General features: G+C 41.4%; 1 protein-coding gene across 1 annotated transcript in view; it reads left to right on the forward strand.

Annotated features, from left to right (window-relative positions):
- Nucleotides 1–21,006, forward strand: part of c2cd3 (C2 domain containing 3 centriole elongation regulator) — a 165,753-nt gene extending 144,747 nt beyond the window's left edge. Inside the window, exon 33 of the mRNA XM_059963936.1 lies at nt 19,506–21,006. Within this exon, the coding sequence (XP_059819919.1) occupies nt 19,506–19,637 (132 nt within the window). The 3' untranslated portion in view covers nt 19,638–21,006. The remainder of the gene's footprint in view (nt 1–19,505) is intronic.
- Nucleotides 21,007–26,587: the final 5,581 nt, after the last annotated feature.

Below are 26,587 nucleotides of genomic sequence, written 5' to 3' on the forward strand. Positions count from 1 at the left end.
GTCTGATCTCCCTGCAGCCATGTCTCTGTTATCCCAACAACATCATAGTTACCCATTTGCACCTGAGCTTCAAGCTCATCCGCCTTATTTCTGACACTTTGTGCATTCAGATATAGAATTTTTAGCCCATTTCTCCTCTCTCTCTTTAAATCGCTGCCAATTGTGCTTAACCCAGCTCCCCGAACTCCCATTGGGCTATGTGCCCCTTGAATTTTGTTGTCCTTCCTAAATTTACTTATTCTTTCTGCACATTTAACTCCATGTTCCGTCAGACCATCTCTCTGTACACGTGTCCTCCTTATCACTTGTTCCGCCTCACCTTTCTCTACTACACACTTAATATTCTGGAACCGTGTAGTCCCCACCTGTCCTTTATTCTTCATCTCGCTATCCTCTCTCACATTCTGGATCCCCGCCCCCTGGAAATTTAGTTTAAACCCCCCCCACCGAGCTGCACTAGCAAACTTTCCTGCAAGAATATTAGCACCGCTCCAGTTCAAGTGTAAACCATCCCTTCGGAACAGATCCCACCTTCCCTGGAACGAAGCCCAATTATCTAAAAACCTGAAGCCCTCCCTCCTGCACCATCCTCTCAGACATGTGTATGTTGTTGCAGTGGTGCAGTAAATTACTCAGAAAATTGTAATTCTTCATCATTAACCTTATCAGAATTGTCCGTAGCCCTAGGCCTTGAATCCTCCTCTTCCATCTCATTCCTCCTCTTCATAAGTTGCCTCACTGGAATGTCTTTAGAATGGAAATTTCCCTCCAATTTTCTACTGCGCTAGTAGAGCTTGTTCACTCCTTTAAGTCAGTCAGCAGCGCATAGGGGAAGTTGCAGGAGGGGTGTAATATGGGAGGGGGAGGCTGATATCACAGGACAAGCTGGGCAAGTCAATTCGATGCTCAGAAAATGGACTTCAGTGTCCTCATCAGCCTACCATCCTCCCTTCCATGCAATACAGCACTCACCAGTTTTCAGCCTACAGTCTTACCCTCCATGCAATACAGCACTCACCAATTACAGTCAACCTTCACTAATCCGACTACCTGTAATCCGATTCCTTCGATAATCTGGCACTGATTTCATATTTCCCGGGCCACCATACCAATCTGCTGCACATTGTTTTGGTTGCACTAGATCTGTTCACGTGCTGGCGCGCACTTGTAAGCACAGACAGGTGATTCCTGCTTTTTCTCCTGCATCAATATCATTTGCGTGAAGAACGGCCGCCCATCTCACCCACCAGCAGCAGGGGAGCTGGCACACATTGGTTCAGTTTGCCTTCTCACCTGCCTGCCGGCAGTTGCACTCTGCCCTCCGGCATCACCTGGCCAGCACTGTTCTCTTCTGCCTATGATTTCAGATCAGACATGGCAACCTGCTGAATTTAAGTGTATTACTAAGCAGAGGAAAAGAAACTAATGAGGATTCCCTCAGTAACTGTGAGAGAAGAGGGAAGAGCCCAGCACCGTATCCCTGGTCGCCTGGTGGTCGTGTGAAATGTGGCGTATAGAAGACCTCCTTTCTCCGACTACTGCTTCTGCTCACCCAGATGTGCTGCCACCAACATCAAGTTTTTGAAGAAACTGTTGTGCCAGTTTCAGCACCAGTTCCTGATGCTTCACTTATTTTTCAAGATGAAGATGTTGATGATCTTGATAACCCCACACTTGCAGACATGTAACTTTGCCTGAAGGTATATTAAACGTCTCACTTTAGAAGAGAAAGTGCTCAACAGTTCTGTATAAGTTAATTCCTGTACATTTACCTGTACCCTTTTTATCTGTGCCTGTGCAGTATATTACTTTATTAAAATTTCACTTGCTACTGATTTAATATTTCTGTTTCAGTATTATCTAACCTGTATTGATTTACATGATATTTTAAAGGTATGATGAGGCAGTTAGCAATTGCTTAATGTGATCCTTCTATAATTTGGCATCTTCACTAATCCGGCACTCCTCAGATCCCAATGGTGCTAGATTATAGAAGGTTGACCTGTATCAGCCTACTGTCTTCTCCTGCATGCAATACAGCGCTCACCACTTATCAATGGCCTTCCCTACCTCACGTCAAAAACGGAATGAACATGGCCCTACTGTGTACTGCCAAACTGAGTTGAGAGACCTCTGACAAGATTACTAAGGGCTCTCCTCGGTCACTGCCTGCTACTGCGAGTGCTAGCATCAAATGTTCTGTGAAGTTCAAAAAACAATTGCTTGCTTTTTAATGACAATCTCTCCGGGAACCCCTAGTGAGCTCTCATGGAACCCTGATTGAGAAACCCTGCTGTAAAATGTTTCAAAGAAAAGGTTGTGGTATGTTTATTATTTAGAACAATTAACAGTTAATTGCATGGCATTACACAATAATATTAACATAGATTTGAAAATTGTATTAGCACAATTTCTAAATTTTATTAACGTTATATGAAACAACATTGCAGCTGTGCAGCAACAAAGGCTATGTGCATTTCCTTTGGGTTCTTTGGCCTACTTCTCCCATACCAATGTTGCCCATTTCTGCTTATCCCATTTGTGCCTACTAGGATAATATTCTGTCTTGTGTGGAAGTATTATGTTTAAGTATCTCTTAAACATAATAATTGTATCTGATTCCACCACCTCTTCTGGCAGCAAATTCCAGATTATCAATATATTTTAAAAATTTTAATAACAATTTAGTTTGCAGTGACAGAAATGGCATGTGAGAATGTAAAATGGTACTTTGCAATGTAAATCGGCATTTTCCTGTATTGTTGAAGGGGCTGCAAGTCAAATCGATATATGAAAATATAGATTCTTTCTACACCTTTTCAGATGATAGCTGCTAAATGAGTTTCTTTTGTTGACCCTTGTGTCCCAGCCCTACTCCCCACTTTTCAATGTTCTAAACCCTGTGGCCATCCCCCTCAACAACAGGTAGATCACTTTGGATACTGTTGGGTGGGGGGGGGGGGGCTTGACCTAACAGAGGAAAGTCACTGTGGTCAGGTCTCCAACACTGAGTCTATGACTCAGAAGGAAAGTGGGGCGAAGAGGCACACTGTAGTGATAGGGGATTCATTAGTTAGGGGAATGGAAAGGAAGTTCTGTGGGTGAGAATGAGATTCCCGAATAGTATGTTGCCTCCTGGGTGCCAGGGTCTGGGACATTTCAGATTGAATCCTTAGGATCTTAAGTGGTAGGGTTATCAGCCAGAGGTTGTGATTTATGAGATACCAATGACATGGGTAGGATGAGTGACGAGGCTCTGCATAGGAATTTCAGGGAGTTAGGTGCTAAGATAAAGCACAAGACCTCCAGGGTTGTGAACTCGATTGCTACCCGTGTCACATGCTAGAGAGGACAAAAATAGAAAGATTATACATTTTAACAATTCTGTAAGGAGTTGGTGTAGGAGGAAGACATAAGACTTTTGTATCATTAGACTGTCTTCCAGGGAAGGTGGAACCTGTACAGAAGGGACGGTTTGCACCTGAACTGGAGGGGGGACTAATATCCTAGTGGGAAGATTTGTTAATGCTGCACGGTGGGGTTTAAACTAGAGTTGCAGGAGAATGCCAGAACAGTTAGTGGAGAGGTTGTGGAGGCAGATGTTGGTAAGACCTCAGGCAAAGTCAGGAATCAAAATGTTGAGCATGGTGCAACTAGTGTCCTGAGCTGCCGATATTTTAATGCAAGAAGTATCGTAGAAAAGGTGGGATGATCTCAGGGCATGGATCAACACCTGGAATTATGACGTTGTAGCCGGTAGTGAGACTTGGTTACAGGAGGGGCAGGACTGGTAGCTCAATGTTCTGAAGTTCCGTTCTAGACATAACAGAACAGGAGGGAATAAAGGAGGAGGAGTGGTATTACTAGTCAGGGAAAATGTCACGGCAGTGCTCCATCAGGACAGACTGGAGAATTCGGCTAGGGAGGCATTATAGGTGGAAATAGGAAATAAGAAAGGTATGATCATGTTAGTGGACCTACATTGCAGACCACCCAAAACTCCTAGGGATTTAGAGGAACAAATTTGTCAAGAGATCACAGACTGTTTCAAGAAATATAAGGTTGTTATAGTAGGTGATTTTAACTTTCCAAATATAACTGTTTGGATACATAGACTGATTAAGGATAGTTGGCATGGCTTTGTGAGTGGTAGGTCATGTCTAACCAGTATTATAGAGTTTTACAAGGAAGTTAGCAGGGAAGTGGCCAAGGACAAGGAATGGATGCTGTCTACACGGAATTAAGTAAGGAATTTGACAAGGTTCCACATGGGAGGCTGGTCAAGAAGGCTCAGTCACTTGGCATATAGGATGAAGTAGTAAATTGGATTAGACATTGGCTTTGTGGGAGAAGCTGGAGAGTGGTAGCAGAGAGTAGCCTCTCTGACTGGAGGCCTGTGGCTAATAAGGTGCCACAGGGATTGGTGCTGGGTCCTTTGTTTTTTGTCATCCGTATCAGTAATCTGGATGAAAATGTGGTTAACTGATAAGCAAATTTGTGGGTGACACTAAAATTGGGGGCGTAGTAGACAGTGAGGAAGGCTACCTTGGCTTGCAGAGGGATCTGTGTGAGTTGGGAAAATGGATGTAAAATGACAGATGAAATTCAATGCAGACAAGTGTGAGGTTTTGCACTTTGGTTGGACTAACCAGGGTAGGTCTTACACAGTAAGGAGGCACTAAGGAGTGTGGTTGAACAAAGGGATCTGGGAATACAGGTCCATAATTCATTGAAAGTGGTATTGCAGGTAGATAGGGTTGTTAAGAAAATTTTTGGCACATTGGCCTTCATAAATCAATGTATTGAGTACAGAAGATGGGATGTTGAAGTTGTGGAAGATGTTGGTGAGGCCTAATTTGGAGTATTGTGTGCAGTTTTGGTCACCTACTTACAGGAATGATGTAAACAAGGTTGAAAGAGTGCAGAGAAAGTTTACAAGGATGTTGCCACACCTGGAGGCCCTGAGTTATAAGGAAATATTGATTAGGACTATGTTCTTCAGAACATAGAAAATTGAGAGGAAATTTGATAGAGGTATACAAAGTTATGAGGAGTATAAATAAGATAAATGCAAGCAGGCTTTTTCCACTTTTTCTTCTGGTGGGACTGCAACCAGAGATCATGGGTTACGGATGAAAGTTGGGAAGTTTAAGGGAACATGAGGGGAAACTTCTTCACTCAGAGTGAGAGTGTGGAATGACCTGTCAGCACAAGTGGTGCATGCAAGTCAATTTCAGCATTTAAGAGAAGTTTGGATAGGTACAAGAATAGTAGCAATAAAGAGGGCTATGGTCCTGATGCAGCTTGATGGGTGTAGGCAGTTTAAATGGTTTGCCATGGACTAGATGGGCCAAAGGGCCTGTTTCTGTGCTGTGCTTCTCTATGACTCTAACATTACTCACTTTCTCTTCCTAATTTTTTTCTTTACTGCCTCATCTCTTATCCTTGTCTGTTCCTGCTTGTAAACCTTTGCCTTTTATTCCATGTATTCACATTGGCAAAATTTGACAGACCATTTTAAAATAAATATTTTAATCCAGTCCAACACAACACACACAAAATGTTGGAGGAACTCTGCAGGCCAGGCAGCGTCTTTGGAAAAGAGTTAACGATTCAGAATGAGACCCTTCAGCAGGACTGGAAAGGAAGGGGGAAGGAGTCGAGTGTTTTCTTGTGATTGTGTTTAATCCAGTCCTCTCCTCCACCTATAATCTTTTTCCTTCAAGAATTTCAACCTTCTCACACCAACTCGTCTGTCCACTGATACCTTTTGAATTTATCCTGAGCTGCATTGAAGAAGACCTAGTGTCGTGCAAAAATACTGAATTATATTAGATAAGCAACCAATGTGCCAAATACATTTTGATCAATGACTGAAGTATAAGATCCTGATTATGCTGTTGGAGGTTATGAGTGATCAAAGAGTTCAATATTTGCATTATATTAAAAGTTCTGTTTGTAACTTGATCATCCTTAAACGTGGTAAATTAAAAATGCATATGATACTCCTTTTAAAATATTTATTTAAATTGTTGCCATTAAATTTTAATTTAAAAATCTGTTCAAGTAAGCAATAAAGTGGCAATCCTGAACTCAATTAGCTGGTCTTTAAACAATTCTCACATGTCAGGCGTGAATTTGTCTGACTGTTGCTGCTCCCAGTCAACATCCCTTAGCTCTTGTTGTAATTTTCCCTCTCTCATCTTAGTACCCCATCCCTATCACAAATATAGCAACAAAACCCAAGAACAGTCCTGCCCCTCATACACCATGGTCTCTCTAATGGCAAACATCATAATTCCTGGTACTGATCCAGGTTGTAAGTTCATCCTCCTTACCCATAAGACTTCTAACATTTTAGCAAACAAATTCCACTCAATCCAATGCAATTGTTACACTTTTATTCAATAACTGGTATCTTTTTATTCCATTCATAATTGAAATAATTTGTTACCAATCAAGCTTAGGTTGCCCATAATTTGAACAGGAGAATATCCCTTAATAATTTAGTTTCATAGACTCTATAGGCAACAAATAGATACACCCACAGTTAAAACCAGTTCCAGCCAGATCTGTTGAAATGTCATCAGCTGTTCTGATGGTACAAGACAAAAATTTACGTGCAGTCAGCTGATTGTGAAGTATTAGAAGGGAACAAAATCCCAAATGCTGACAACTTGCTAGTTTCTGTTCTCATTAATTGGAAACGTTGTTAATACTGTGCCTAAAACTAGTTGCACTTACAATAAACAATTGCACCAAGATTTCTTTTAAAATCCTTCAGAAACTTCAGAAATTGGTCAAACATCTTCAGCTGCAAGTTTGTTTTGGACCAAGCTCTATCATTCTGTCCAACACTATCACTCTATTATTCTGAACACATATTTCATTGTGTACAGTCAACAATTTGAACATTTTGCTTTTTTAAGTGGGGTTTGGGTTAGGATTATGTTTTTTCATAAGTTTGCCATATAAATGTTATTTTATTTAACCTCACAGTTATACTTCAATGTGCTATGTCATGTTGTGACCTAGAGAGGAAGTTGCAGGTGATGGCATTACCATCTAGTGGAAATGCTACCAAGAAGACTTGACTTATTTCAATGCCTCTTGTAAATAGTGCAGTGAAACCACAGAATGGGGAAAATCAAATCTGCAGATATTGAAAGTCTGAATGCCTGGAGGTTGGGTAACATCTGTGGACAGAAAAGCAGAGTTAATGTTTCGGGTCAAACTTCATTTTCACTTCAACCTGAAATATTAATTCTGCTTCTCTTTCCACAGTTGCTGCCTGACATGCTGAGTGTTTCACAGAGTCATACAGCATAGAAACCGGTAATTTGGTCACTGCCAACTAAGACTTTTTAACAAACTTGTTCAGATATGTAATGGAAACTATATTGATTGATTGTATCACAGCCTGATATGGAACCACCAATGCCCTTCAGCAGAAACTCAGATCAAAAAATAGTGGATGTGGCCAAGTCCATCACGGGTAAAGCCTTACCCACCATTGAACATATCTACACAAAGCATTATTGCAGGAAAGCAGCATCTATCATCGGGGATCCCCATCACCTAGGTCATGCTCATTTCTTGCTGGTGCCATCAGGAAGAAGACACAGAAGCCTTAGGTCTTACACTACCAGTTCCAGGAACAGTTATTACCCCTCAATCATTAGGCTCTTAAAGGGGATGACTTCACTCAACTTGCCCCATCATTGAAATGTTCCCACAACCTATGGACTCACTTTCAAGGGCTCTTCATCTCATGTTCTTGTTTATTGTTTGTTTTCTTCTTGTATTTGCATGGTTTTTTGTCTTTTGCACACTGGTTGAACGCCCAAGTTAGTGCAGTCTTTTATTGATTCTATTATGGATTTATTAAGTATGCCTGCAAGAAAATGAATCTCAGGATTGTATATGGTGATATACATGTAACTTGATAATAAATTTACTTTGAACTTTGAACCTGCCCAAGTACCTTTGACTTAATTTCACCTCAGATGATTTCCTCTCATCGTTTCCTCTTTATTGTCAAAGGGCAATGCTATCATTAACTTTTAAAATTTTGTTTTTTACCCTGATTCCTACCCTAACTCCAAACAACATCAGTGTGCTTTTGTGTCTTCTTGGTTTCAAGTGTAAAATCTGTTTCTCTCTCAGCGGCTACTGTTTGACCAGCTTAGTATTTCCTGCTTTTCTTTTTTGGAATTGGAATTGGTTTATAATTGTCACAAATACTGAGATACAGTGAAAAGCTTAAATGTTCCTGTAGATAGGATATGGGCTGGCATGGTAGTGGAGCAGTTTGCAAAATGCATTAAAGCACCAGCTATAAAATTGGGGTTTTATTCCCGAAAAGTCAGGAATGCGTACATTCTTCCTGTGACTGCTTGGGTTTTCTTCAGGTGCTCCAGTTTCCTCCTACATTCCAAATGTGCAGTTAGGATAAGTGAGTTGTGCGCATGTTAAGTTGGTACCAGAAGCATACAGACATTTGCAGCCTGCTCAGCACAATCCCAGCTGATTTGATTTGATGCAAACAATGAATTTACATGTGACAAATAAAGCTCATCTAAAATTGTGTTCATCTTAAAATCATTACACAGCACTTTGAGGTAGAACTGCAGGGTAGAAGTTGTCCTTAAGCCGAGTAGTATGTATTTTTAGGCTTTTCTGTTTTCTGCCTGATGGAAAAATGGAGAAGAGAGAACGACTAGGATGGATGGGGTCTTTGATTATATTGGCTGCTTTACTGATGCAGTAGGAAATAAAGACAGAGTGCATAGAGGGGAGGCTGCATTCCATGATGAGCTGAGCTATGTCCACAACATTCTGTAGTATTACCTTTATACTACTTTGAACAAGTCACTGCCACCCTATTTGTCCAACGGGAACTGGCTAATTGGAAAAAGGATCTAGTGTTTTCCTGGCATATCTGATGAATAAACTCTTTGCGACTTTCAGCTGGGTACAGGTATCAATTTTAACCAACTTTTCAATAACAAACTCTGTCATCTTCATCAGGGATGATGGCTAGACATGTCTAGTCCAGTGGTATTTATACCTCTGTTGTCCATCCTTCCTGATCCAATCATGGTTCTGCAACATTTATTGGCCAAATGGGACGCATGGTGAAAACCTGCGTCAGGGAGCACAGAATGTGTATCCATTTGAGTTTGCTGCAGGAGTTGGTGGTAGCAGGACATTGCATTGGACGGTTCAAAGCTGCTGATCCATACCAATAGTTTTTGGGGCTACCTGGTGAAGGAAGCCATTGAAATAAAACTAGAGGAAAATAATTTTAGCAAAGACAGAAGTCTCACTCTAAGTAAGAACTGGAATTCGATTGTAAACAAGGTGGGAAAGTGGAAACCTGAATGGATGAGAACTAACCAGTCAGGAGGGGCAGACGTCAGGGATATAAATACCACTGGAATAGACGTGCCCAGCCAACATCCCTGATGAACATAGCAAGAGTTTGTAATTAATATGTCAGTTAAAATTGATATTAGTACCCAGCTGGAAGCCCGAAAAGAGCTTTTCATGGTTAATTGGATCCAAAATTGGCATAGTGATAGGAGGCAGAGGGTAGTGGTGAAAGGATTTTTAAAAAATGAGTGGTCTTTTTTTTATTAGAAGTTCAACAGTATTCATGTTTATGATTGAATAACAATGAACATGAAGTTGAATTTGTGACCAATCATATACCGCAGGGACCTTTTATGTTTGTGACATTTATTAATGAATTGAGTGTGCATGTAGTAGTTATAATTAGGAATTTTGTGGAATATGCAAAAAATGGGGTTTTGGATAGCAAGGATCATTGTCTAAGGAAGGGGTCAGCAACCTTTACCACTGAAAGAGCCACTTGGACCCGTTTCCCACAGAAAAGAAAACACTGGGAGCCGCAAAACCCGTTTGACATTTAAAATGAAATAACACTGCATACAACGTTTTGTTTTGCCTTTATGCTATGTATAAACAAACTATAATGTGTTGCATTTATGAAATTGATGAACTCCTGCAGAGAAAACGAAATTACATTTCTGCATGCAACAAAAACATTTTGAACTCCGAAAAAAAGACGTTGGGCTGGAGGTTACTTTTAAGTAAAATACTCGATGTCTATTTGAGTCCTTCTTGTATTTATGAAAAATGCCAAACTTAAATTTGCCGCCAGCAGCAAACCAAAAATAACATCAGCCAGCTGTCAACCTGAAAAATAAAAGGACTATTTCACTGAACAATGAAAACATATGAATATACGTAAAATAATAGGCAATTAAAATATTTATCATACTTAGTCAGGTTGACTCACACCTGACAATGCAGTCGTATTCAGTAGGGATGGATCGATGCTTAGGGGAGTGACCGGGAAGGATAATGTGTTTTTTTCCTCTCTGAACTCACAGAAGCGTTTCTCAAACGATGTTTGCATTGCGATGATTGCAGAATGTAAATACTCCGAATTTATCATGTCGTGACCTTGTTTGAACTCTCTCAAATTGGGGAAGTGAGACAATGTGCCTTTCTGTAAATATCTGGCAAGCACTGTCAACTTGCGCTCGAATGCCAAAACATCCTCCAACATGTGCAGGGCTGTACGTCCTTACCCCTGAAGAGCTGTGTTCAGGTGCGCTGTCATGTCTACCATGAAGTGTAGCTTTTCCAGCCACTCTGGCTGTTCCAGCTCAGGAAAGGTGGGCCCTTTGCTGCCCAGGAAAGTTTTCACTTCTTCCAGACACGCGACAAAGCGTTTCAGCACCTCCCCTCTGGACAGCCAGCGATAAAAACACGTTGTAGCGGTGTGCTACACGCAGTCAGTAAACTGCAGTCAAAGATAGCTTTATTCGAACTAAACAGCCTTGCTTTTAAGCCTCCCTCAACCCGCCCCCCCATGGGCATGGATGCTGCAAAAGACACGTACTCACAAACCCCGTAGGCTATCTCCCTTAGCCTGAACGCTGGCTAATTGTGAGCCGGTTCGGATGTGTCAGGAAATGGGTCGCCACAACGTCTTATTTAGATTGTACAAGATCACCATAATCTTCAAATTTAGAATTACATTTCAAAAACTAACAAACTAACATAAAATACATTTTAATTAAATACTGACCAATTATTTCCCAAAGCAACAGGGAGCCGCAGCACAGACGTAAAAGAGCCACATGTGGCTCCGGAGCCGTGGGTTGCCGACCCCCGGTCTAAGGGTGCATAGAACATTACAGCACAGTACAGACCTTTTGGCCCACAATCTTATACCAACCTTTCAACTGCTCCTAGATCAATCTAGCCCTTACCTCTCACATAGCCCTCCATTTTTCTTTCATCTGTGTGCCTGTCTAAGGGTCTCTTAAATGTTCCTAATGTACCTGCCTTTACTTCAACACCTGGCAGTGTGCTCCATGTAGCCACTACTTAAAATCCCCTTGTTTTAGCCATTTCTGCCCTGATACAATGGGATGTACATCAGATGGAAAGTTAGGGGAGCATTGGATTTTGGAATTTAACCCCAGGGTTTGATGTTATGCATTTTGAGAAATCAAATGAGAGAATGGAAAGGCATGAAGAAAAGTAAATGGACCCACCCACAGGTCTTAGTCTTCAAGTCTGCAGATGAATGAAAGTGCCAACAAAGGGAGATGGAGTGATGAAGAAGGTATGTGGCATGCTTGTGTACATAGGTTGGAGGATAGAATATGAGCATTGGGACTTCATGTTGCAACTGTACAAAACTCTGGTTAGACCATATTTGGCATATTGTGTGCAATTTTGTGTTCCACACTAGAGGAAAGATGTGACGACGCTGGAGCAAGTGCAGAGGAGATTCTCCAGGATGTTACCTGGACTAGAGGACGATAGTTATGGAGTCATAGAGCACTACAGCTCAGAAATAGTTCCTTCAGACCATCTAGTCCATGCTGAATTTATTCTGCCCTGTCCCATCAACCCGCACCTGGACCATCTCCTGTTTATATACTTATCCAAACTTATCTTAAACATTAACATCTAACCTGCATCCACCTCTTCCACTGGCAGCTCATTCCACACTCACACGGCCCTCTGAGTGAGGAAGTTCCCTTTCAGTGTTACGTACCCGTGACACATGACAGTGGTGTACTTGTCACGTGACAGGTGCTGAAGCTATACTGGACTTGAGGTAATGGTCTTGTGATGGTGGAGAGATGTCATTTTCCTGCCAGTAGAGGTCATGTGACAGGTTTTTTTTACAGGGTATAAAAGGAGGACCCCTCCCTGTGAGGAGGGGCAGTTCGTGGCTGGATTTGTCATGTTGACTTCATGCCACTGTGTGATTTAATGTTATGATGCAGTTTAGTTGAAAGATGAAGTTTTATCTAATGCCTAAAGTTTAAAAGGTCATTGCCAGCAGTTTCTTTACAATACTGCTGGTTGAGATTCAGTGGAGAGTGAAGATCGGAGTTCGGGAGTTAAAAGATCGAGGAGAATCGATTTCGACAGTGAAACAGGTTCGACCTTGTTTGATCCTCATTCGGAAGGAATTCGTTGACTGTTCTCGTGTTAATCCCTGTGAAATAACAGAAAGGATTGGGAACAGTTCTGTAAAGGAAAGGTCAGTGCCTTTAAACCGTTTCATTTGTCCATCTACATAAATTCTTCGTGGGAAAAGTTTGATTTTGGGAACCGAAACAACATGACGTGAAAGAGAATTTAAATCATCTTGAAAAGTCTCTCCCTTAAATGGACTGTGAGCATTTTGAACTTTTGCAATACTACTTTGAAGAACTGTTTTTGCAACATCGCTTTAAGAACTGTTTAAGCTGCCGCACAGCAGCTGATTTCTGGTTACGTTAGTAATTTGTTTACTTTTGGGGAGTTTGTTTTCAGTGTTTAATAAACGTGTTATTTGTTATAAAAACCCCTGCCTAACTCATATATTTATTGTTGCTTGAATCCGTAACATCAGGTCCTGCTTAAATATTTCACCCTTAGTAGTTCCCCCCATACTAGTATAAACTCAGTGGGAAAAAAATCTGCTTGCCCTAACCATATCTATAGTCCTTGTAATTTGGTATAACCTCTATCAAATCTCCTCTCAGTCCCCATACACTCAAGGGAATGAAGTCCTAACATTTTCATCCTTTCCCTGTAACTCAGATCTTCCTGTTCCAAGAACATCCTTGTGTGTTTCTCTGCACTCTTTCAATCTTACTGATATCTTTCCCGTAGGAAGGTGACCAGAACTGCACACAGTACTCCAAATTTGGTCTTATCAACACTGTATACAACTTCAACATAACATCCCAACTCCTGTACTCCGTACTTTGATTTATGAAGGCCAACGTCCAAAAGGTCTCCATACAGCCCAGTTCACCATGGGTAAAACCCTCCCCACTATTGAGCACATCTCAATGGAGCATTGTATCAGGAAAGCAGTAACAACCATCAGGGACTCACACCACCAGGTTCAGGAACAGTTATTACCCCTCAACCATTAGGCTCTTGAACCAGAGGAGATTATTTCACTTGTCCTGTATCTGAACTGTTCCCACAACCTACCAATTCACTTTCAAGGACTTTATAATGCAAGGAGTATCATGAATAAAGCGGATGAGCTCAGAGCATGGATCAGCACTTGGAGCTATGATGTTGTGGCCATTACAGAGACTTGGATGGTGTAGAGGCAGGAATGGCTACTTCAAGTGCCAGGCTTCAGATGTTTCAGAAAGGATAAGGAGGGAGGCAAAAGAGGTAGGGGCATGATTCTGTTGATCAGAGATAGTGTCACAGTTGCAGAAAAGGAGGAAGTCATGGAGGGGTTGGTCTATGGAATCTCTGTAGGTGGAAGTTAGGAATAGGAAATGGCCAATAACTTTACTAGGTGTATTTTATAGACCACCCAATAGTAACAGGGACATTGAGAAGTGGATAGGGAGACAGATTCTGGAAAGGAGTAATAATAACAGGATTGTTTTAGTGGGAGATTTTAATTTCCCAAATATTGATTGTCATCTCCCTAGAGTGAGGGGCTTAGATGGGGTAGAGTTTATTAGGTGTGTTCAGGAAGGTTTCTTGACTTAATGAGAGGCTGTACTTATCTGGTATTGTGTAATGAACCTGGTCAGGTGTCAGGTCTCTCTGTGGGAGAGCATTTTGGAGATAATGATCACAATTCTATCTCCTTTACATTGAAGAGGGATAGGAACAGACAAGTTAGAGAAATGTTTAATTGCAGTAAGGGGAAATACAAGGCTATTGGGCAGGAACTTGAAAGCATAAATTGGAAACAGATGTTCTCAGGGAAACGTATGGAAGAAATGTGGCAAATGTTCAGGGGATATTTGCGTGGGGTTCTGAGTAGGTACATGCCAATGAGATAGGGAAAGGATGGTAGGGTACAAGATCCGTGGTGTACAAAGGCTGTTGTAAATTTAGTCAAGAAAAAAAGAAGAGCTTATGAAAGGTTCAAAAAACTTGGTAATGATATGAATCTAGAAGATTATAAGGCTAGCAGGAAGGAGTTTAAGAATGAAATTAGGAGAGCCAGAAGGGGCCATGAGAAGGCCTTGGAGACAGGATTAAGGAAAACCCCAAGGCATTCTACAAGTATGTGAAGAGCACAAGGATAAGACATGAGAGAATAGGACCAATCAAATTTGACAATGGAACCAGAGGAAATAGCGGAGGTACTTAATGAATACTTTGCTTCGGTATTCACTATGGAAAAGGATCTTGGCGACTGGAGGGATGACTTGCAATGGACTGAAAAGCTTGAAAATGTAGATATTAAGAAAGGGGATGTGCTGGAGCTTTTCGAAAGCATCAGGTCAGATAAGTCACCATGACTGGATGGGATGTACCCCAGACTACTGTGGGAAGAGAGGGAGGAGATTGCTGAGCCTCTGGCAATGATCTTTGCATCATCAATGAGGATGGGAGAGGTTACAGAGGATTGGAGGATTGTAGATGTTGTTCCCTTATTCAAGAAAGGGAGTAGGGATAGCCCAGGAAATTATAGGTCAGTGAGTCTTACTTCAGTGGTTGGTAAGTTGATGGAGAAGAGGCAGGATTTATGAACATTTGGAGAGGCATAATATGATTAGGAATAGTCAGCATGGCTTTGTCAATGGTAGGTCATGCCTGACGAGCCTGATTGAATTTTTTGAGGATGTGACTAAACACATTGATGAAGGTAGAGCCGTAAATGTAGTGTATATGGATTTTAGCAAGGCATTTGATATTGAGAAAGTAAGGAGGCATAGGATATAAGGGGACATTGCTTTGTGGATCGAGAACTGGCTTGCCCGCAGAAAGCAAAGAGTGGTTGTAAATGGGTCATATTCTCCATGGAGGCCAGTGATCAGTGGTGTGCCTCAGGGATCTGTTCTGGGACCCCTACTTGTTGTGATTTTTATAAATGATCTGAGGAAGTGGAGGGACGGGTTAATAAATTTGCTGATGACACAAAGGTTGGGGGTGTTGTGGATAGTGTGGAGGGCTGTCAGAGGTTACAACAGGACACTGATAAGATGCAAAACTGGGCTGAGAAGTGGCAGATGGAGTTCAACACAGATAAATGCGAGGTAGTTCATTTTTGTAGGTCACATATGAAGGCAGAATACAGTATAGTATTAATGTTAAGACCCTTGGCAGTGTGGAGGATCAGAGGGATCTTAGGGTCCGAGTCCATGGGACACTCAAAGCTGCTACGCAGATTGACTCTGTGGTTAAGAAGGCATATGGTGCATTGGCCTTCATCAATCGTGGGATTGAGTTTAAGAACCAAGAGGTAATGTTGCAGCTATATAGGACTCTGCTCAGACCCTACTTGGAGTACTGCTACAGGAAGGAAGTGGAAACCACAGAAAGGGTGCAGAGGAGATTTACAAGGATGTTGCCTGGATTGGGGAGCATGCCTAATGAGAACAGGTTGAGTGAACTTGGCCTTTTCTCCTTGGAGCGTCAGAGGATGAGAGGTGACCTGACAGATAATAAGATAATGTAAGGCATTGATCATGTGGTTAGTCAAAGGCTTTTTCCCAGGGCTGAAATGGCCAACACAAGAGGGCATGGTTTTAAGGTGCTTGGAAGTAGGTACAGAGATGTCAGGGATAAGTTTTTTACGCAGAGAGTGGGGAGTGCATGGAATGGGCTGCCGGCGATGGTGGTCGAGGCAGAAACAATAGGGTCTTTTAAGAGACTCCTGGATGGCTACATGGAGCTTAGAAAAATAGAGGGCTACGGGTAAAGCCTCAGTAGTTCTAAGGTAGGGACATGTTCAGCATGGATTCTGTTATAATCCACATTTTCAACCAAAATATCTAGTTTTACGTGACTTAAGATTTCTGACGTTCATCACCTTTATGTAAAAATTGTGACATTAATTAAAAATTTGCCCCACAGTCAAATTTTAACAAAACCTCTGTTTACACTTCCTTCTTTCCAACCTGCCATGAACTCATCACAAATCTTGTTGGCAGAGTAAGATTTTTATTCCCACTTGATAAAAATGGTTCCAGTTCTCAAGGCATCTCAAATTAAAAGTTCATATCATTGTATTTTAGTCTGTCCATCGCCACCTTAGCCAATCTATGAAGTCTTATCCCTGCAGCTGTTTTGTGTACTATGAACTTTCAGGATTCTTCTCTGCCCTTCCCTTAATTCAAACGACACAGTTTAATTAAACTAAGAATTGGAAAGGTGGTAGGCACCCATTGGTAATATTGCCTTGTTAATCACTAGAAAATACCCTCCCCAACATTGAGCACAGCTACAAACAACCCAGGCCGGCTGGTGGTGTAGTGGGATCAGCACTGGACTGCAAGGCAGATGGTGCTGAGTTCAAACCCAGCTGGTTCCCAACCTGGACAGCAGCAGTATCTGTGATGGGAAGCTTCAACTTAATGACTGAACAATGAAACAACACTGCCACAAGAAAACAGCATCCAAAAATCAAAGACCACCACCTCCCCCCCACCCCCCATCCTCCAGGCCATGCTGCCTTCTCGGTGCTGTCATCGGGAAGGAGTTACAGGAGCTTTATGTCCCACACCACCAGGTTCAGGAACAGTTGAAACAGCATAGATAACATAACTCACCTCAACACTGAACTGATTTCACAGCCTATGGACTCACTTTTAAGGACTCTACAATCATCTTCTCAGTAATATGTATTTAACTTTTTTATTTGCAATTTGTCTTTTGCACATTGGTTTAGTTTTTCATTGACTCTACAGTATTTCTTTGTTCTGTGAATGCCTGTAAGCAAATTCATCTTAATGTATGGTGATATTAGCATATGTACCAGCATATTTTGATTATAAATTTACTTTTAATTTTGCTTGAGCTACTACCTTATTTGTTCAATGAGTATATGTGAAATAGACCATGAATACAATTTCCCCTTTGACTGAATTCAGAATAGCATCTGCATTGCAAACAGCATTGACCTGTTTTTCTTGAAAGTATTAGCACATGGCAGAAACCACATACGAGATATTACTTTGTCCAGTGGCTAAATCAGAGGAGGATAGCCAACCCCTAATAATGCTGTAAAACAGTAATTCTTGCCTTCCAGAACATTGAGGATTGAGTATGTTGAACTGTCACAAGAATCTATCTGCGTTAGAAGCTAAGATACTCAACTTTAAAATTAAAATGTAAGGGTTCCCATGGCATAGTTTTGGCTTGTCATCAAGATTATTTACTAGAGGTCATAGTACAGTGTACAGAAGTCGTCATCTTCCCAAACAGAGTCAAGATAAATGCTTAGAACCTGGATTGTGTGGTGCTTTCTTCTCAGTACCATGTATTGAATTGAATGAATTGACTTTATTTCTTACATCCTTCACATATATGAGGAGTAAAAATCTTTAGGTTATGTCTTTGTCTAAATGTGCAATGTGCAATTTATAGTAATTTGTAATAAATAATATGTGCAACAGGACAGTCAGTTTAGCTTAGAAATACAGTTGTATCAGTGTGAATTAATCAGTCTGATGGCCTGGTTGAAGAAGCTGTCCTGGAGCCTGTTGGTCCTGGCTTTTAGGTTGTGGTACTGTTTACCAGATAGTAGCAGCAGGAACAGTTTGTAGTTGGGGTGACTCAGGTCCCCAGTGATCCTTCAGCCCCTTTTTACGCACTTGTCTCTGTAAACATCCGGAATATTTGGAAGTTCACATCTACAGGTGCGCTGGGCTGTCCACACCACTCTGCAGAGTCCTGCAATTGAGGGAAGTACAGTTCCCATACCAGGCAGTGATGCAGCCAGTCAGGATGCTCTCAATTGTGCCCCTGTAGAAAGTCCTTAGAATTTGGGGACTCATGCCATACTTTTTCAACCGTCTGTGGTGAAAGAGGTGAGGCTGTTGTGCATTTTTCACCACACAGCTGTTATGTACAGACCATTTGAGATCGTTGGTGATGTGTATGGCAGGAACTTAAAGCTGTTCACCTTCTCAACCCCAGATCCAGTGATCCAAATAGATCTTAGCAGTAAATTTTACAATTGCACAAGTGATTATTTCTAGCTGAAATTATAGTAGGTGCTTCCAGTTGTGAAGTATATTTGTACTATTAACATCTTTCTTGCATAAATACACACCTTATGAAATGAATTGGAGATCTCAGCTTCCAGAAGTAAAAACATACTTTAACAGGCCAAGGAAAACGCTTTTATCATTGAAGTACCGTGTTAGGCATTATCTGACGTGGGATCTTCCACAAGGGAACACAAAGCTTATGCACATGTTCATTGCACATTGTTCATGCACATACCAAAGTGCTCTGACTTCTCTGATTACTAATGTGTAGTTTTTGGAGAAAGTAATGATAAGACAATGTCATGTAATGATAATCCCACAGATAGCTGTGTGTGGCTCAGTGCGGCATGTGATTCAGGGTGGGTACCTGACCTTGATCTATGTGGCACTGAAATGCTCCCCCCCCCCCCCTTGGAACTACAGGTGTCATGGGATTGCAGGCGACAATCTTTTGTTTGAATGTAATGCAGCAATGTAGCAGAAGCTGGGACCCAGGAAGACCGGATATACATTTTATGAGGCAGAAAAGATGCTAAAACTGTTGCTTAGATGTTTATAAACCAGTTTCTTGATCTCTTTGTTGGGATGTGATATGGTACTTGTACTATATGCAATAATATTTGAGTGTATCAAAGGAAGATGGAATTCAATTTCTGGTCAAGTATTCCAGGTTTTTCCCTTCTATATTCTGTGGCTTTCAGTTTTTTTTTTCCAATAGATGGACATATTCTCACTTGTAAGCATGGAATTAGATAACACTATTCTGATCTGATTGTAATAGCACTTTAACAAATAATTTTGTTTTTGGGCAGATAATTTAAAAGATAAAAAAACAGATTGGCTTTATTTGTCACATGTACATCAAAACATACAGTGAAATGTGTCAGGGATGTGCTGGGGAAGCCTGCAACTGTAAATCACCTCTATATGTTTTGTATTCACCATTCAAGCTTGTTTCCTAACTTACTTTTTTTCCAGAATGAAATTCCAAATCTGACAAGAACTTCTCGACAGAGCAATCGACAAAAGTTAACTTCAAAGGTGTTATCTAAAGAAGAAACCAAAAGAATTGCAAAGATTTTTGCAGGGCACTTTGCAGAAGAAAGCTGAAACGATCTTTTTAATCAATAATGCTTTAAAAGCCTATGTACTTCACACCCAAAAATCAGTGAGTGTCCAAGTAAATTCATCCAGGAGTTAATGGTACATGTGACTATTGAGTTGTATAGTACTTGGACCTGAACAGTGAGTACTGTAAAACTGATTACCCTACTCTTCAGTTCCTTTGGCTGCTGCAAAAAAAGCATAGTTCATTCATATAGTTATCAGATACTGTTACTTCAGAACATTTAGTGCATTCAATCCTTTCTTCAAAGTACACAAAGACTTTAGCAGAGATTAAAGTTTTGAGTGTGCTTCCAAGCCTTGGCATTATCCACTGACATTTACACTATTTGCTCCACAACAATGTAAACTCTATGCACAGCATCCAAAATGGGAGGTTTTAGGGCACTGAAGAACACTCAGTATACATTTGCAAGGTGGTGTCTTTTCTATATTCTGTACAACATAAAATATTGAAGTGATACATTGGCAACATGCTTCATTACAACTTTTTCATTGCTCATTTATAAGAAAATTATTTTCCAAATAGACCAGTTCACACGATCCATTTAAATGGCACTAATTACTGAAGCAATCTATTGTCACCTAACAACTGAAGGTTAATGAACTTTCTTCTCAAGTCACAACAATGTTGGCTATAGGGGTTTCTTGTACTTGAGCTGGGAGTGATCCCATTTTTCAATTATATGTAATTGTAGCTGAACATTCAACATGGGAGGATTTTGTTACAAATCTGATATCATTCAGTTAGCCTGGTGTAAAACAAAGAGAAGAGACTGTTTTTGAGAATAATGCTGCATACTGGTCAGAGGTATGTAGTGAAGAAATGTGAATACCCAGTCTTGGTTCTTACTTTGATATGCAGCACAATCAGGTTGTGTGAACCAATGAGGTAGATCTTAAATGGGAGCCAACTGCTTACTTGGTTGCATATTATTTTGGAACTGCACTATCTTTGGTAATATGGTTACTTTAGGCCAGTAACACACTAAAATTAGACGAGTGGTAAACTGTCAGTGTTTTTTTAAATATAACAAGATTCACTGTGATAATGTGAGAATCTAAAAGTACTGAAGACAGGAAATACCATAGGGCAGGGTATACTTGTGGTTAAAGGGTTGCATCAGTCATAATGCTGTTGAATGTATTTTTGTATGAAATAAGTTAAATCTTGTATTTTAATATTTTTATCAGACAGAATTATGTTTATGAAAACAAAATTGCCATTTGATAATAAATTATTTTAAATGTATTACAATAGTTTCATTTGTGATGGGTTTGAGGCTATACATAATTCTGGTGAAGTTTCTATCCTGTCTTGCTGCACCAATTTGTGATATGTTAATAATATAACAGCTTGTATTGGAGTAACCACAATCGAATACATTTTCATAGGTCATTCAGTTTTATTGATATATTAAGGGATGTAATTAAATCTGTTGAAAATTAGCCTTAAGAAAATGGTGGTAAATTGCCATCTTGAATAACAGCAATCCTCCCATTGAAGGTGCCCCACAATGCAAGATCTAAAACCAAATTGTTCCCAAGAACTCCAGCCATTTCTGCTCCTCCGTCATCCCTACTAGTGTCCCCTTCCAATCAACTTCGGCCAGCTTCTCTCTCTTGCCTCTTTATTTCCCTTTACTCCACTGTAATATTGATACATTTGACTTTAGCTTCTCCCTCTCAAATTGCATGGTGAATTCTATCATATTACGATCACTGTCTCTTAAACATTCCTTTACCTTGAACTCCCTAATCAAATCCAGTTTGTTACATAACACCCAATCCAGAATAGCTGATCCTCAAGTGGGATCAACCACAAGCTGCTCTTAAAATACCAAAATCACAGGCATTCTACAAATTCTCTCTCTTGGGATCCAACACCAACCTGAGTTTCCCAATCTACCTGATTATTGAAATACCCTATGACCATCATAACATTGCTGTTTTGACATGTATTTTGTACCCCACATCCCGGCCACTGTTGTAATTTGTATCACACTTCCTGGCCACTGTTTGGAGACCTGTATATAACTCTCATTAGGGTCTTTTTGCCCTTGCAGTTCCTTAATTCTATCCACAACGATTCTACATCTTCCAATTCTATGCCAGAATCAGGTGTATTATCACCAGCATGTGATGTGAAATCTGTTACCTCAACAGCAGCAGTACAATGCAATACATAATATAGAAAAAAAAATTAAAAAACAATAATAAATAAATATCTAAATCAATTACAGTATATGTGTATTGAATAGATTAAAAATTGTGCAAAAACAGAAATACTATATATTTTAAAAAATGAGGTAGTGTCCAAGTGTTCAATGTCTTTAGGGATCGGATGGCAGAGGGGAAAAAGCTGTTCCTGAGTCACTGAGTGTGTGCTTTCAGGCTTCTGTACCTCCTACCCAATGACAACAGCAAGAAAAAGGCATGCCCTGGGTGCTTAATAATGGACACTGCCTTTCTGAGACACCGCTCCTTGAAGATGTCCTGGGTACTTTGTAGGCTGGTACCCAAGATAGAGCCGACTAAATTTACAATTGTCTACAGCTTCTTTCGGTCCTGTGCAGTAGCTCCCCCACGCCACCTCCCATACCAGACAGTGATCAACCTGTCAGAATGCTCTCCATGGTACCACAGAGCCACCCCACACCTTCTGACTGCCTACCTGTCCTTTTGATATAATGTGTATCCTTGGATGTTAAGCTTTCAGCTGAAATCATCTTTCAGTCATGACTCGGTGATGCTCTCAATGTCCTACTTGCCCATCTATAACTGCACTACAAGATCATCTACTTTATACCCCAACAGTTTTAGCAACATGCCCAAAGGGATATTAGTCTTCCTCCAGTTCAGATGTAACATGTCCCTTTTGTGCAGGTCATATCTTCCTCAGTAGAGATCCCAATGATTCAGAAATCTGAAACCCTGCCCATGCATGCACTTATCTGTCAAACATTCCCCTTGTTATCCTCACTGGCACGTGGACAGAGATGACCACCCTGGAGGTCCTGCTTTTTACCCAGCTCCCTAAATTCTCACTACAGAACCTCCTCCTGTTTACTCCCTATGTCATTGGTGCCAATATGTACCAAAACTTCTGGCTGCCCACCCTTCCCCTTTAGAATGCCGGGGACCCGATCTGAGATGCCCCTGACTTTGGCACCTGGGAGGCAACGTATCATCCTGGTGTCTCTATCGCATCCACAGAATCCTGTGTCTAGTCCACTAACTATGGAATCCTCTATCACTATTGTGGTCCTCTTCTCCCCACTTCCCTTCTGAGCCACCGTGCCAGAGACCTGGTCATTGCAGCTTCCCTCTGGTAGGTACTCTGGCCTCCCCCCCCCCCCCCCACCACCCCCAAACAGTAACCAATCACTATAATTGTTGTTGAGGGGAATGGGCACAAGGATACCCTGCACTGACGGCCCCCTTCTTCCTCCTGCAACGCAGATGTGATCACTTCCCTGTTGCTCCTATCTGTAACCTCCTCAGCTTCCTGTGTAAGCTGAAGGTCATGGAGCTGCAGCTCGGTGCAGTGGTGCAGATGTGGTTATCTGGCAGGCTGGAGGTCTCCCAGAACTCCCACGCCTCACATTGGGTTTTTTTTTAAGTGGAGCCACCCTCACTGTACTAACTATATACTAGCGGATGAAAAATGAAGAAGAAGCAACTTAGCAGACACCTACCTCCCCAAGCCTGTTTTTTCCAAAGCCTCCCACTCTTGCACTGGCCCACACACACAATGGCTGCTCCACTTGTTTTTATTTTTCCTTGCTAACGAATTACTATTTGGTTAGGCCACTGGAAATGCCAGAAGCCCGCAAACACTCCCTTTTTAAATCTCACTCACAGACTTGCGAGTTGCCTCTTCTCTTGCTCCTGATTCCATTGGGCCCACGAACGCTCCTTTTTAAAAACCCGCTCACTGACCTGTGAGTTGACTCCCTGCCTCTGATTCGATTGAGCCACCAAGCGAGGAGGGACTGGCACTTTCTACAAACTATTCCGAAGACTGGAAGAGCAATGTACAGCCAAGCAATCAGTTGTTGATGCGCATATTTTAAATGCAAAAGCATACATGACATTATACAGCACATACCTAGTGAAATGTGTACATCAATCTAAATCTAACTTTCTTGAATTAAAGAGAATTGATTTTTTTTTATTTTTAATTAAGACCATATGATATGATATAGGAGCAGAAGTAGGCCATTCGGCCGCGAGTCTGTTCCGCTCTTCAATCGTGGGCTGATCCAATTCTTCCAGTCATGCCATCTCCCCATAACCTTTGATGTCCTGGCTAATCAAGAACCTATCTATCTCTGCCTTTAAATGCACCTAATGACATGGCCTCCACAGCCGCTCGTGGCGACAAATTCCACAGATTTACCACCCTTTGACTAAAGTAATTTCTCTGCATTTCTGTTCTAAATGGATATACTTCAATCCTCAAGTTGTGCCCTCTTGTCCTAGACTTCCCAACCATGGGAAACGACTTTGCCATATCTAATATGTTCAGGCCTTTTAACATTTGGAATGTTTCTATGAGATCCCCCTCATTCTCCTGAACTCCAGGAAATACAGCCCAAGAGCTGCCAGGCATTCCTCATAACGCTAACCCTTTCATAAGTTGCTTATTTTTTTTTAGTCTGGTTTATTTCTCTATTTCATAATGTCATTTTTCAGGAGCAACTCACAAAATGCTGGAGGAAATCGACAAGGGGAAGAGGAGGGAGTTTTTTTACTGGAAGGAGAAATTGATATTCATGCCATCAGGTTGGAGACTATCCAGACAGAATATAAAATGTTGCTCCTCCACCCTAAGGGTTGTCTCAATGTGGCGCTAGAGGAGGCCATGGACTGACTTGTTGGAACAGGAATGGGAATCGAAATTAAAATGGTTGGGCACTGGGAAGTTCTGCTTTTAGCCGATGGAGCAGATGTGCTTGGCAAAGCAGTTCCCCAATTTACTACAGTTCTCACCAGTGTAGAGGAGGCTGCATCAAGAGCACCAGACACGATAGGTGACCCCAGAGGGTTTGCAGGTGAAGTGTTGCCTCAACTGGAAGGACTGTTTGGGGCCCTGAATGGAGGTAAATGGGCAGGTGTTGTACCTTGGCCACTTTCAGGGTGCTGGGAGAGAGGTCACTTCAAAAACATTTCTCCTACAAAGCATGTAGTTCAAAATACTTTGCAATGGGATAAAGTGCAAACGTAAAACTAAGAGACAAAATGATATTGGTTAAAAGCAAGGTTAAGTAAGTAGGTTTGAGCTACCATTTAAAAGTGTCAAGTGAATCTGCATCCTTTATTGTTTAAAGTATTGAGTTCCACAGATTAGGAATAGAGTTAAAAAAGAAAGCTGACCTGCAAATTTTCTTTTGAGGAAGATAATTTAAATTTAAAAGATCAGCAGAAGACCTGAGAGCTCGAGCAGGATTATGGAATGAAAATGGTTCAGTAATGTACTTCAGTCCCACACCATTGTAAACTTAAAAAATAAGCTCACAATGTCTGGCACTGGGGACATATCTATCCCAAAGATTTTCAAAAGTTCCAGTATATCCCCTTTATAGCCCTGATCAGAATAAAGAAGGAGCCATATGTCAAGTATAGGCAACTAGCATCAAGAGAATATCTTGAGTACATGGATACAGGAGTGAGTACACGTAAGAATGAAATTAAGAGAGCAAAAATGGCCGTGAGATATCTATAGCAGACATGATAAGGGAAATGCTAAAAGATTCCACAAATATATTAGAAACAGAAAGGGGAGCCAGGCAGAGAAAAGGTCCCCTTAAGAATCAGTGTGGTGACAACACTATTTCTGAACTCTTCCTCTCCCTCCCCCTCCCACTCAGACAATATGTCAACTGACATCTTTTATAAACCTACCAACTCCCACAGTTATCCTGACTGTAGCATTTCCCACCCTGTCTCCTATAAAATTCCTATTCCCTTTTCACAGTTCCTTTGCCTCCATTGCTCCTGTTCCCAGGATGAGTCTTCCCTTTCCAGAATATCAGAGATGCCCTCCTCCTTCAAGGAACGGGTTTCCCTTACTCCACTATTGATGCTGCCCTCACCCACATCCCTTCCTTTTCCCGAAGATCCGTGTTCATCCCAATCTCCCACCACCTTAAGAGTTGATAGTTCCTCTGGTCCTTTCCTCACACCCCATAAGCCTTCGTATTCAACACATCATCCTCTGCCATCTCCAAAGGGACCCTACCACTAAACATATCTTTATCATCTCCCCACCACCACTGCACTTTGCAGAGATCTCTCCCTCCATGATTCCCTTGGTCATCTGCTATTCTCCCTCCCAGCATTTATCCCTACAAGCAGCCTAAGTGCCACACATGCCTATTCACCTCCCTCAACTCCATTCAAGGCTTCAAACAGTCCTTCCTGGTGAGGCAACACTTACCCCGCCAATCTGCTGGGGTCATCTATTGTGTCCAGTGCTCCTGATGCAGCCTCCTCTACAGTAGTGAGACCCGTTGTAAATTGTGGGTACACTTCGACAAGCATCTCTGCGCTATCCACTAAAAGCGGAACTTCCTGTTGGCCAAACATTTCAATTCCCATTTCCTTTCCATTTTGTCGGTCCATGGTCTCCTCTTGTGTCAAGAAGAAGTCACCCTCAGGGTGGAGGAGCAACACCTTATATTCTGCTTGGTAACCTGATAGCATGGATATCGATTTCTCCCTCCAGTTAAAAATGTATTTCCCCTCCCTCATTCTGGCCTTTTACCTCTTCTCACCTGCCTGCCACTTCCCCTGGGTCCTCTCCTCCTTCCCATTCTCCTATGGTCCACTCTGCTCTATCAGATTTGTTTCTCCCCCCACCTTTTTATTCTGACATCGTCCCCCATCCTTTCCAGTCCTGAGGCAAGGTCTCATGAGAAATTGTCAACTGT

Source organism: Hypanus sabinus, chromosome 3 (genome assembly GCF_030144855.1).
Source record: "Hypanus sabinus isolate sHypSab1 chromosome 3, sHypSab1.hap1, whole genome shotgun sequence".
Classification (NCBI taxonomy): Eukaryota; Metazoa; Chordata; class Chondrichthyes; order Myliobatiformes; family Dasyatidae; genus Hypanus; species Hypanus sabinus.